This window comes from Macaca mulatta, chromosome 16, assembly GCF_049350105.2.
Source record: "Macaca mulatta isolate MMU2019108-1 chromosome 16, T2T-MMU8v2.0, whole genome shotgun sequence".
NCBI classification, from domain to species: domain Eukaryota; kingdom Metazoa; phylum Chordata; class Mammalia; order Primates; family Cercopithecidae; genus Macaca; species Macaca mulatta.
In genome coordinates this window covers 20,757,885-20,770,236 of record NC_133421.1, presented here as the reverse complement: position 1 = coordinate 20,770,236, position 12,352 = coordinate 20,757,885, and the positions used below count along the sequence as shown (strand labels likewise).

Below are 12,352 nucleotides of genomic sequence, written 5' to 3'. Positions count from 1 at the left end.
GGGAGGCCAAGGTGGGCGGATCACCTGAGGTCAGGAGTTTGAGACCAGCCTGGCCAACATGGTGAAACCCTGTCTCTACTAAAAATACAAAAACTAGTTGGGCACGGTGGCACACGCCTGTAGTCCCAGCTACTTGGGAGGCTGAGGCAGGTGAATCACTTGAACCTGGAAGGTGGAGGTTGCAGTGAGCCGAGATCACGTCACTGCACTCCAGCCTGGGCAACAGAGTGAGACTCTGTCTCAAAAAAAAAGAAAAGAAAAGAAAAAGAAAGAAATGAATTCAGGTGGTGGCATTGAGAATTGGGAGGAGCAGGCAGAAGCTAAAGGACCAGGTGACTGACCAGATGTGGGAGGGAAGGAAAGATGGAGTCGAGGATGTGACAGGGACCAAAAGGACAGGTTACTGGGAGTGAAAATGGGGAGGCCACGCAATTCCACCCATTGCAATGGAACGGAAGAAGGCAGAGGAGCAGGCTCGTGGGAGGACGAGAGGAGACGGCCAAGCCTGCAATACGCATGCGTCTCCACGCCCAGTGGAGTGACCTTCTCCTCCAAGGCCCTCTTGACTCTCCTACTTCAAAGTCTGTCTTCCCCCTAGTACCATCTGGCTCTCTTCCCACCCTCCGCCCTCTCCGAGAGCATTCACTTTCTCCAAACTCCCAGCTGCTTCTCTTCGGTGCTACGCTCAGCGAATGGTCACCCTGTCTTCCTAGGGAAGGGCCCAGGGCAGAAACTCCTTCCACCCTGGGGGCCCGACAGCCCCTGCCATTTTTATAGAACCCACCCATCATCCTATCTCCCACTGCTCCCACAACGCAAACTCTTCATCACAGACCTTCACCATCATTTGTTTGGACCATGTCCATAACTCTCACCTCTTCCTCTCCCAATTAGTTAATTTCCCAAAACGAAATGCCCCAGCAGAAAACACAAAGCCTGACCTTGGGCCAGCCCGCCTCTCGATGCCATCATCTCACTGCGTCCCCTCCCACCGCAGTGGCCTAACGAGACCTGGCGGGCCCCAGCCCCTAGAAACAGGTATCCCCTCTGTCTGGGATGCCCTGCCTTCCTTCCTGACCTTGGAAACCCCACGTGTCCTCTGTCACCAAATTCAAAGCTCCCAACCCCTCTCAGCTCGTGGCTCCTACTTCCAGGCCTTTCCCTGTGCCCCAGAGAACAGGAGAGAAGACTTTCACACTCACTGTCCTCAGTAGGTCACATCAGACCCTGAGGTTAGGGCCACCGCAGTTGTTGGGGGACTGAGTCCAGGAGAAGGCCTTGCAGCATGCTAAGGTATCCGTGCTGCCTTAGCAAGGGTCTAGATCAAAAGGAGACAGTCCGGAGCCGGATGAGATGTGTGGGTTTCCTTCTCTCTAGTCTACACCTATTTCGGAGATGTCATTCTAAATACTAATAGGGATTCTAAATATTCTTGTTTTGTTGATAGAGTAATATCCTGGCCGGAGGCAGTGGCTCACACCTGTAATCCCAGCACTTTGGGAGACTGAGGCAGGAGGATTTCTTGAGGCCAGGAGTTTGAAACCAGCCTGGGCAACATAGCAAGACCCCATATCTACTTTAAAAATATTTTTTTTGTCCAGGCGCAGTGGCTCAAGCCTGTAATCCCAGCACTTTGGGAGGCCGAGACGGGCGGATCACGAGGTCAGGAGATCGAGACCAGCCTGGCGAACACGGTGAAACCCCGTCTCTACCAAATAAATACAAAAAACTAGCCAGGCGAGGTGGCGGGCGCCTGTAGTCCCAGCTACTCGGGAGGCTGAGGCAGGAGAATGGCGTAAAACCCGGGAGGCGGAGCTTGCAGTGAGCTGAGATCCGGCCACTGCACTCTAGCCTGGGCAACAGAGCAAGACTCCCTCTCAAAAAAAAAAAAATATATATATATATATATTTTTTTTTTAAATAGGGTAATATCTTAACTTCAAGATAGGTGGGAAACTTCCTTTCTTCCTCCTCCCGTCCTGGCCCCCCCGTTGCACATCCCTGGAGAGCCCACCAGTGCGGCCGGGATCCATTGCCGGGTACCCGTTTACCTGGACTTGTCTGGAAGAATGTGGCGAGTCCCACATATGCTGATTTCATAAATCTACCCCTTCCAAGCCAGGGCCTTTGGCTGTGACTGTTTAATCACATAGGAGGAGTTCTGGCTGACGTTAGATGTCATGAGAGTCTGAGCTCTTATATCCTCGCTGAGAAAAGTGGGGACATTCAGACAGCACAGAGCAGACAGGCGGGTTCCCTCTCTGCCAGACGAGCCGCCCCCAGCCTGCGCTCTGTCTCGGGAGCAAACAGGCATGCACCCTTCTTTCCAGGACACTGGTTAAAATGCAGAGCCAAGGAACACTGCGGCTCTGAGCCCACCCTGCCAATGACAATATTTCCAAGTGGAAATTGGATACGTTTTCCAGAGCCAAATATAATATGTTCTTTCCTGGATATCACTTAACAAACCTCTGACATCCGAGTCGTGTGTGCACAACAATGAAAAAATACCTTTCAGTGGCTCCCAGCGGTGAGCTCCCTCCACCCTGGTGTCCCTGGTCCTGGAGTATCTTCAGGACCCCCACTCCCAGAAAGGTACAAACTCCCATTAGCCTCCCAAAGGAAGAGAACAGTCAGTACTACCTGGTTGAGCAAATATTTAACTTGTAGCGTATAAAGAAAGGTTGCCTACAAGAGAACAAGAGAGATGAATGTTAATGTTTCAGCCTTGCCACACAGCAGTGAGGGTCACACGGCAGGGAGCTGGGAGCCACAGCCAAGGCTCAGCTGCCCTCTGCTCCCGCACGGAGCCACAGAGGCTGCCGTCTCAGGACAGGGCTGGGGCCAGGGGTTATGGCCCGGGGACTTCCCACATCTCCTTTGTGGGTGAATATGCCCCAAGCATATTCCCTCTGTCTGGCAAAAGGAGGTGCAGTTTCCCTGGGTGAATGGCCAGGACTCTTCTGGGGACACTGGCATGGAGAGGAGGCCCTGGGCACACTCCAGATGGGCACCTCCATATAGACTGGTCCTATGTGGTGGCATCACGAAAGACTGTCACATTTACAAGGTTTCAGGATAAATAAGTGAGCACACTGTCAATTCTGAGGGCAAATGGTGTCCCTAGATCCATATATTGAAGCCCTAGTCCCCAGTGTGACTAACTGGAGGTCCTCAAAGGGAGATAAAATTAAAATGAGGTCATTAGGGTGGGGCCCTAATCCAATAGGACTGGTGTCCTCATAAGAAGACAGGAGACACCAGGGTATGAATGCATAGGGGACAACCTGCAGAGGGTGGCCGTCTGCAGGCCAAGGAGAGAGGCCGCAGAGGGCACCAAGCCTGCTACGCCTTGACCTTGGACTTCCAGCTTCCTGAACTGTAAGAAAATAAAATTCTGTTGTTTAGGCCCCCTAGTGTGTGGTATTATATTATGGAAGCCCCCGCAGACTAATTCAGCTACAGTCTCCAGCTGAATAACAAACACTTAGCTCTCAGGCCAGGCGTGGTGGCTCACACATGCAACCCAACACTGTGGGAGGCCAAGGCAGACGGATTGCTTGAATCCAGGAGTTCGAGACCAGCCTGGGAAACATGGTAAAATGCTGTCTCTACAAAAAATACAAAAATTAGCTGGGTATGGTGGTGTGCACCTGCAGTACCAGCTAATCGGGAGGCTGAGGTGGGAGGATCACTTCAGCCCGGGAGGCAGAGGTTGCAATGAGTGAAGATTGTGCCACTGCACTTCGGTCTGGGCAACAGAGTGACACCCTAGCTTAAAAAAAAGAAAAAAAAGCAAGACCTTGTCTCTACAAAAACTAAAAAATTAGCCAAGTGTGGTGACTTGTGCTTGTAGTTCCAGCTACCTAGGAGGCTGAGACAGGATGATGGCTTGAGCCCAGGAGGTCAAGGGTGCAGTGAGCTATGACAATGTCACAATGTCCCTGCACTTCAGCCTGGGTGACAGCAATGAGACCCTGTCTCCAAAACACCAAACAAACAAACAAAAAAACCACTTAGCTCTCATTGTTCATTGACCACACACTACTGTGTCAAACATTAACCCATGCTTACCGGTTCTGTGTGGTCAAACTCAGCAGACCAAAAAAAGTCTAAAGGTTCTAAGTGACACCCTCAGGGGTTCTCAGATGGGTGAGACTTTGCCCTTGTTTACAATAAAAGTTTGCACTCTTCTCTATGGATGATTCTGGAGGTCTCTCCAGCGCTACTCTGGACCTCCTGGAGTAGCCTCAATCTTGGTGTTCCTTGAGACAAGCATCTGTTGTGTCCTTAACAGGCATAAATAAAAACAGGCTTCCTTGATGGGCACCAACAGCACAGATAAGAATCATCTAAGACTGAGCCAATGCACTGAGCTCACAGATATGGCGGCTACCTTTCACCCACGGACCCCAAGAAGGGAACCTCTTAGCCCTTAAGCACTTACAGGAAGAGCTGGAATGAAGATCGTGACATAGGTCTGGGTAAGCCTAAATAACGAAAAGAAAAACAACAACAAAAACTGTGATGGAGGCCTCTGTTTCCAGGGAAAGGTGGGCAGAAGAAAATAACTAAAACTGCCTTTTGCATCCTTGGCTCTTTCGAAATTAATAGGCTTAAGTTGCTGGAGCAGGCCGGGCGTGGTGGCTCACGCCTGTAATCCCAGCACTTTGGGAGGCCGAGGTAGGCAGATCATGAGGTCAGGAGTTCGAGACCACCTGGCTAACACAGTAAAACCCCGTCTCTACTGAAAATACAAAAAACAGCCGAGCATGGTGGCGGCTGTCTGTAATCCCAGCTACTTGGGAGGCTGAGGCAGGAGAATCGTTTGAACCCGGGAGGAGGAGGTTGCAGTGAGCTGAGATCACGCCATTGCACTCCAGCCTGGACGACAGGGCGAGACTCCATCTCAAAAAAAACAAAAGAAAGAAAGAAAAAATTGCTAGAGCAAATGTGAAAATTTACATATAGAGCTTGTCATCTTATAACCCAGATAACCTTTCTTGGTTATTTGATGTCTTTATGTCTAGGACAGGGTTTTTCAACCTCAGCACTATGGCCAGGTAATTCTCTGCCTGTTGTGGGGTGCTGTCCCGAGCACTGCAGGATCTTTCACAGCCTCCTTGGTTTCTACCAGGAGCACCCGCCTACGGCCAGCTGTGATAACCGGAAATGTCTTCAGATGTTGCCAAATGTCTCCTAGTTCAGAGCCGCTGGTCTAGATTAGAGTTTTAAAAGCTCTTACCCAATTAAATCACTGGTTCTCAAACTTGGCAGCATATTAGAATTACCTAGGGTGCTTTGAAAGATACCAATACCCAGGCCTCAGCCCAGACCAATTAAAACAGAATCCTGGCCGGGCATGGTGGCTCATGCACTTTGAGAGGCCGAGGTGACAGATCCCATGAGGTCAGGAGTTTGAGGCCAGCCTCGCCAACATGATGAAACCCCGTCTCTACTAAAAGTTCAAAACTTAGCCAGGCATGGTGGCGGGCGCCTGTAATCCCAGCTACTCGGGAGCCTGAGGCAGGAGAATTGCTTGAACCCGGGAGGCAGAGGTTGCAGCGAGCCAAGATCGCACCACTGCACTCCAGCCTGGAGGACAGAGTGAGACTTGGTCTCAAAAAAAGAAAAACAAAACAGAATATTGAGTGGTAGGGAGCAGGGGCACAGGTGGATTTGAAAGCACAGGTGGATTTGATTTTAATATCAACCAAGGTCAAGAATAACTAAGCTTTGAGCAAACGTCAGAAACTACCATCCCACATGCAGAGTGCTTGCAAATCTGTTTTCATTGAAAACTCTTAACCATGCAAGTCACCCAGGAGGGAAGGGGGAGTACATCTTAGGTGCCAGGTGAGGAAAGTATTAAGACCTAGGAGACGTCAGCCAAGGAGAGATTAGCACCACCTTGGTGTGCGGCCTTGTCCCTGGCCTTGGCTGCACCCAGAGGGGATAATCTTTCTGTGGGACGGACACACAGTCCCGCCGTGACAGGTTCCATCTTACCTGGACACAACCGGGTCCTGCCTGAAGAGCAGCAGGATGTGCTGGGTGTTGAGAAACAGCGCCCAGCAGGGGAAGCAGCAGAGGAGCAGAATGAGCATACTCCGCTGTAGGATCACGCCCACGTGCCTCAGGTTCTGGCTCCCGTACGTCTGGGGTGCACACAGCCAAAATGAACCCATTAGCACAGACCCAGCACCCCAGCTGTCCCCTAAAAGCCTTCAATTGTGCCTCATAAAGAAGCAGGTTGGCTGGGTGAGGTGGCTCACACTTGTAATCCCAGCTACTCAGGAGGCTGAGGCAGGAGAATCGCTTGAACCCAGGAGGCAGAGGTTGCAGTGAGCTGAGATCACACCACCGCACTCCAGCCTGGCGGGCAGAGCAAGACTCCGTCTCAAAAAAAAAAAAAAAAAAAAAAAAAAAAAAAAGAAGTCCATGGCCCTAGAGACTTTGCCCCACTGTTTAGGTAGGATGAGGATGGTGTGAAGGATGCTTCTCAAACTCAGCTTCCATTAGCATCACCGGGGGATCATTTTCAAAACAGTCTCACTAATGACATTCTGGACTTAATTCACCCAGGGCAGGATTCAGAGATCCATACCTTTTTTTAAAAAAATTCTATTTAAAACAATTTTTCTTTTTACAGAAGTAAACAATCTGAAATTCATACTTCATTTATTTTTAGAGACTGGAAAAAAATTTTTTTTAGGGAGGCAAAGGTTAGGGAGCCGAGATCCCGTCACTGCACTCCAAGCTGGGCAACAGAGCCAGAGTCCGTCTCAAAAAAAAAAAAAAAAAGCCAGGCTGGGCATTGTGGCTCATGCCTATAATCCCAACATGTTGGGAGGCTGAGGTAGGAGGATTGCTTGAGCCCAGGAGTTTGAGATCAGAAACCCCATCTCTACAAAAAATACAAAAAATTAGCTGTGTGTAGTGGTGCATGCCTGTAATACCAGGTACTTGAGAGGCTGAGGCAAGAGGATCGCTGGAGCTCAGGAGTTTGAGGCTGCAGTGAGCAATGGGTGTGCCACTGCAGCCTAGCCTGAGTGACAGAGCAAGCCCCGTCTCAAAACAAAACAAGCCAAATTTTGCACATCTTTTCAAGTTGTGCGCGTCTCCTCCAGCTCCAGGTTCAGTGACATCTCTGGTAGTCTGAAATTAACCAGAGGAACTACTTACACCCCTGGAATTGGCAAACACCGCCAGTCACGTGTTTCCCTCCTTCCGCTTTCACCCTCCTTCCCCTTTCACCCAAGACCTGGTTGCTGAACATTTACCAGCCTGCCACTGGGTGGGGCCAGGCAAGCTGGGTTTTAACAAGCCCTCCAAGTTCAATGCATGCTCAATTTTGAGAGCCACAGAACTATAGCAAATTCAAACGTAGGGAGCAATAGAAGGGACTTTTACAACATGTCCCCTATGTGTTCAAAATATAGTGTAAGGCAGTTGTGCAGACAAAAAGTAGTTGACACAGCTGAAAGAAACCCAGTGACATTTCAAAGAAAGCAGGCCAGGAGATAGGCGCTGCAGGTGCTGGCTGCTGGGCTCTTCCTGCCAGTGAGGCTCTTCCATCCACACTTGAGAAAAGATGTCTGAGGTCCCTGTGAGCGTGTGACCACTGCCATTTACCTGGGAGATGAGGGTGTCACAAGCAGAAGATAAGCCGAATCCCACTGAGACACCAGTGACATTGATAACCTGCGAATAAACCCAAAGATAAGGCCCTGTAGAGTGAAAGGAGGAAAGGAAGACAAAATACCTGTGTCTGTTGATGAGAACCTGCAAAGCTCCTCCTTCAGCATTCACAAGTCAATTTTACCAACTTTGTTAGCTGCCTGGACCCCGCTCAGACCGAAGCCATTCTCACAGGTTTATCAAGAATTCTGGACAGAACTATTATATAGAGATATATATATGTGTGTGTGTGTGTGTGTGTGTGTGTGTATGTGTGTGTGTGTGTGTATATACATATACTTTTTTTTTTTTTTTGAGACAGAGTCTCACTCTGTCGCCCAGGCTGGAGCGCAGTGACGCAATCTCGGCTCACTGCAACCTCCACCTCCCGGGTTCAAGGGATTCTCCTGCCTCAGCCTCCCGAGTAGCTGGCACTACAGGCGCGTGCTACCACAACCAGCTAATTTTTGTATTTTTAGTAGTGACGGGGTTTCACCATGTTAGCCAGAATGGTCTCAATCTCTTCACCTCATGATCTGCCCACCTTGGCCTCCCAAAGTGCTGGGATGACAGGCGTGAGCCACCCCGCCCGGCCCAGAACTACAGTATTAATCAGGCTACACTTTGACCCACTTCCTTATAACTGAAAGTCATGTGGCACCAGACACTGACCATGTACATCCCCACTGTTCCTACCAGACACTGGCCACATGCATCCCCTCTGTTCCTACCAGACACTGACCATGTACATCCCCACTGTTCCAACCAGACACTGGCCACATGCATCCCCTCTGTTCCTGGCCACGTGCATCCCCACTGTTCCTACCAGACACACTGGCCACGTGCATCCCCACTGTTCCTACCAGACACAGGCCACGTGCATCCCCACTGTTCCTACCAGACACTGGCCACGTGCATCCCCACTGTTCCTACCAGACACTGGCCACGTGCATCCCCAGTTCCTACCAGACACTGGCCACGTGCATCCCCACTGTTCCTACCAGACACAGGCCACGTGCATCCCCACTGTTCCTACCAGACACTGGCCACGTGCATCCCCACTGTTCCTACCAGACACTGGCCATGTGCATCCCCACTGTTCCTACAGATGGGATTTCTGGTGTTACAATCATAAGGCTATTGTTTAAGAATTGTTAGCCAGGCGTGGTGGTTTATGCCTGTAATCCCAGCACTTTGGGAGGCCAAGGAGGGAGGATCGCTTGAGCCCAGGAGTTTGAGACCAGCCGAGGCAGCATGATGAAACGTCATCTCTACAAAAGTACAAAAACTAGCAGGCATGGTGGCATGCTCCTGCAGTCCCAGCTATTTCTGGAGGCTGAGGTGAAAGGATCACTTGAGCCCAAGAAGCAGAGATTACAGTGAGCTTCTAGAGTGCAGTAGAGAGCACCACTGCACTCTAGCCTGGGTAATGGAGACCCTGACTCAAAAAAGAAAAAAAAAATCTGGCCGGGTGTGGTGGCTCATGCCTGTAATCCCAGCACTTTGGGAGGCCTAGGTGGGCAGATCATGAGGTCAGGAGTTTGGGACCAGCCTGACCAATACAGTGAAACCCCATCTCTACTAAAAATACAAAAATTAGCCGGGCATGGTGGCGGGCGCCTGTATTCCCAGCTACTCAGGAGGCTGAGCCAAGAGAATCACTTGAACCCGGGAGGCAGAAGTGGCAGTGAGCTGAGATCGTGCCACTGCTCTCCAGCCTGGGCGACAGAGCGAGACTCTGTCTCAAAAAAAAAAAAAAAAAAAAAAAATTATTAAGCAGAGCCTAAATTCCAGTGAAACATCTGACACCAACCAGTTTGAAGACCCACATAGAGGAACTGAATCAGCACGAGAACACAGTTTCTTCATCACCCTATCCCATGACTTCACGCTGCACTCTTCAACCAAACAACAATCACACTTCAGCCCATTCGAAAACCCTTAAAAACTCTAGCCCCAAACTCCTTGGAGAGACTGATTTGAGGTTTCCTCATTCAGTGGCCTTACAATTAAACCTCTTTCACTGTTGCAACCTGGCGACTTGGATTATTGACTTGCCATGAGCAAGTCGACGAACCTATTATGGTTACAAGATCTTGGCTGGGTTAAGGACACGTACAAGTTTAGAAGCGGAAAAGTCTAGGCTAGAGGCGATTACCCAGCCTTTCTCTTTTAAAAAGTCACTTTGCGCCGGGCGCGGTGGCTCACGCCTGTAATCCCAGCACTTTGGGAGGCCGAGGCAGGCGGATCACGAGGTCAGGAGATGGAGACCATCCTGGCTAACAGGGTGAAACCCCATCTCTACTAAAAAATACAAAAAATTAGCCTGGCATGGTGGCGGGCGCCTGTATTCCCAGCTACTCGGGAGGCTGAGGCACGAGAATGGCGTGAACCCGGGAGGCGGAGCTTGCAGTCAGCCAAGATCGTGCCACTGCACTCCAGCCTGGGTGACAGAGCAAGACTCCGTCTCAAAAAAAAAAAAAAAGTCACTTTGCTCTCCAATTTCAGCAATCAGGGACACTTCTTCTGGGAATGCAATGGCACAGTAGCACAGAAAAGCCCACCTGCTGGAGACCTAGCATGGCCTGCATCCGTGCCCTGGGGGACACTGGGAGTGCAGAGGCAGTCTGAAGTCCAGGCTAGTGCCAGAGGCTTTCCAGGTATGCTCACCTTCACCAGGGTTAGCAGCAAACCCTGAAGCTTTGGGGAACCCAGGGCAGTGCCCCCCAAACCAGGGAGTGGTATCGCAGGATGTCTGATGCACTCCCTATCTGGAATCTGGTACCTCCACTTGATTCTACAGCAGGGAACCTGTGGACAACAGCCCAAACTGCACCTGGCCTGGAAGCACTGACTTTGATAAGTCCTTGGCCACATCCTGCAATTCCTTGGCCAAAGAGAATCTGCTGAGTCTTGCTAAGTGCATTTCTGTCTTCTCCTCTATTGCAAATATACAATACTTAAAAACAAAATGGATAATTAAGCCTGGGATTTGTCCATGTTGCCCACTATAGCCAAAATAAAATAAGTCATGCTGGGGCAGTGGCTCACGCCTGTAATCCCAGCACTTTGGGAGGTCGAGGAGGGCGGATCACAAAATCAGGAGTTCAAGACCTGATTTTGTCTGACCAACATGGTGAAACCCCATCTCTACTAAAAATACAAAAAATTAGCTGGGTGTGGTGGCGCATGCCTGTAATCCCAGGCTGAGGCAGGAGAATCGTTTGAACCCCGGAGGTGGCAGCTGCAGTGAGCCAAGATCGCACCACTGCACTCCAGATTGGGCAACAAAGCGAGACTCCATTTCAAAATAAATAAATAAATAAGCCATATGTACTCATAGCTAGTTCCACATATACTTGGTGACTAGTTCCCAGGCATCTTGCATAGTTCATGGGTAGCAAACTCAAATGCCTGGTCAGACCAGGCAGATCAAGTGAAACTGTGTCTCCATCAGGGCAGGAGGAAAGGAAAGGGGAACATACACTTGCCCCAGAGCCACTGAATCCACTTTTCTAGAAATACCCTAACTAGACAAACCAAACCTTTTGGTCTTGCGTGGCCAGGTGACAATTCCTGGCTGAGACTGATGACATGTCTCTGGTTTGGGGGAGTTCACATCTACTATACAGAGAGGATTTGCAGATCTTTCCAATTTTAAATTTGGACACAAAGATCTAGACTTTCACCTTCCAGACTCCTTTCTAGATTAGGACTCTCAGTAAGACAGACAACTGAGGGGTGGGCATGGGGGGAGTCAGTTCCTCTGAGGAAGTCAGACTTGAACGCCCCTTTTACTGTTCCCCTCCCCAGGCTGTGGGACCAAGAGTGGGAACGAGTTCCATGGATTAGAAATAAGATGATGTAGGCCGGGTGCTGTGGCTCATGCCTGTAATCTCAGCACTTTGGGAGGCCAAGGCGGGTGGATCACCTGAGGTCAGGAGTCCAAGACCAGCCTGAGCAACAAGGTGAAACCCCGTCTCTACTAAAAATACAAAAATTAGCCAGACTTGGTGGCAGGCACCTGTAGTACCAGCTACTCAGGAGGCTGAGACGGGAGAATTGCTTGAACCCAGGAGGCAGAGGTTGCAGTGAGCCGAGACTACACCACTGCACTCCAGCCTGGGTTGGAGGGAGACTCCGTCCGAAAAAAAAAAAAAAAAAGAAATAAGATGATGTGAGGCTGGGCGCAGTGGCTCACGCCTGTAATCTCAGTACTTTCGGAGGCCAAGGCAGGTGGATTGCTTGAACTCAAGAGTTTAAGACCAGCCTGGGCAACATGGGAAACCCCATCACTACTAAAAATACAAAAATTAACCAAGTGTGGTGGCACCTGCCTGTAACCCCAGCTACTCAGGAGGCTGAGACAGGAGAATCGCTTGAACCCGGGAGGCGGAGGTTGCAGTGAGCCGAGATCGCACCATTGCACTCCAGCCTGGGTGACAGAGTAAGACTTCGTCTCAAAACAAAAAAACAAAATAAAATAAAATAAATAGAAATGAGAAGATGTGGTAGACAGGATAATGCCCCCCAAGATGTCCCCATCCCAATCCCCAGAACCTAGGAATCTGCAAGGTTACATGGCATAGGGGAATTAAAGTTGCAGCACCTTGATTTTAGGCCATGAAACCCACTTCAGACTTCTGCACTCCAGCACTGTAAGAGAATAAGT

General features: G+C 50.0%; 1 protein-coding gene across 6 annotated transcripts in view; it reads right to left on the bottom strand.

Moving 5' to 3' along the window:
* The window catches only part of SLC47A1 (solute carrier family 47 member 1), a 46,364-nt gene that overhangs the window by 25,035 nt on the left and 8,977 nt on the right, over nt 1–12,352 (bottom strand). For 4 of the 6 annotated variants that reach the window (XM_015118789.3, XM_015118791.3, XM_077970523.1 and 1 more), the window contains exons 3-6: nt 7,636–7,704; nt 6,010–6,158; nt 4,448–4,490; nt 2,644–2,688 (exon numbers count right to left, since the gene is read on the bottom strand). In XM_015118789.3, coding sequence (XP_014974275.1) covers nt 2,644–2,688; nt 4,448–4,490; nt 6,010–6,158; nt 7,636–7,704 — 306 coding nt within the window. The remainder of the gene's footprint in view (nt 1–2,643; nt 2,689–4,447; nt 4,491–6,009; nt 6,159–7,635; nt 7,705–12,352) is intronic. The other 2 variants (XM_077970521.1, XM_077970522.1) reach the window with 1 other exon arrangement.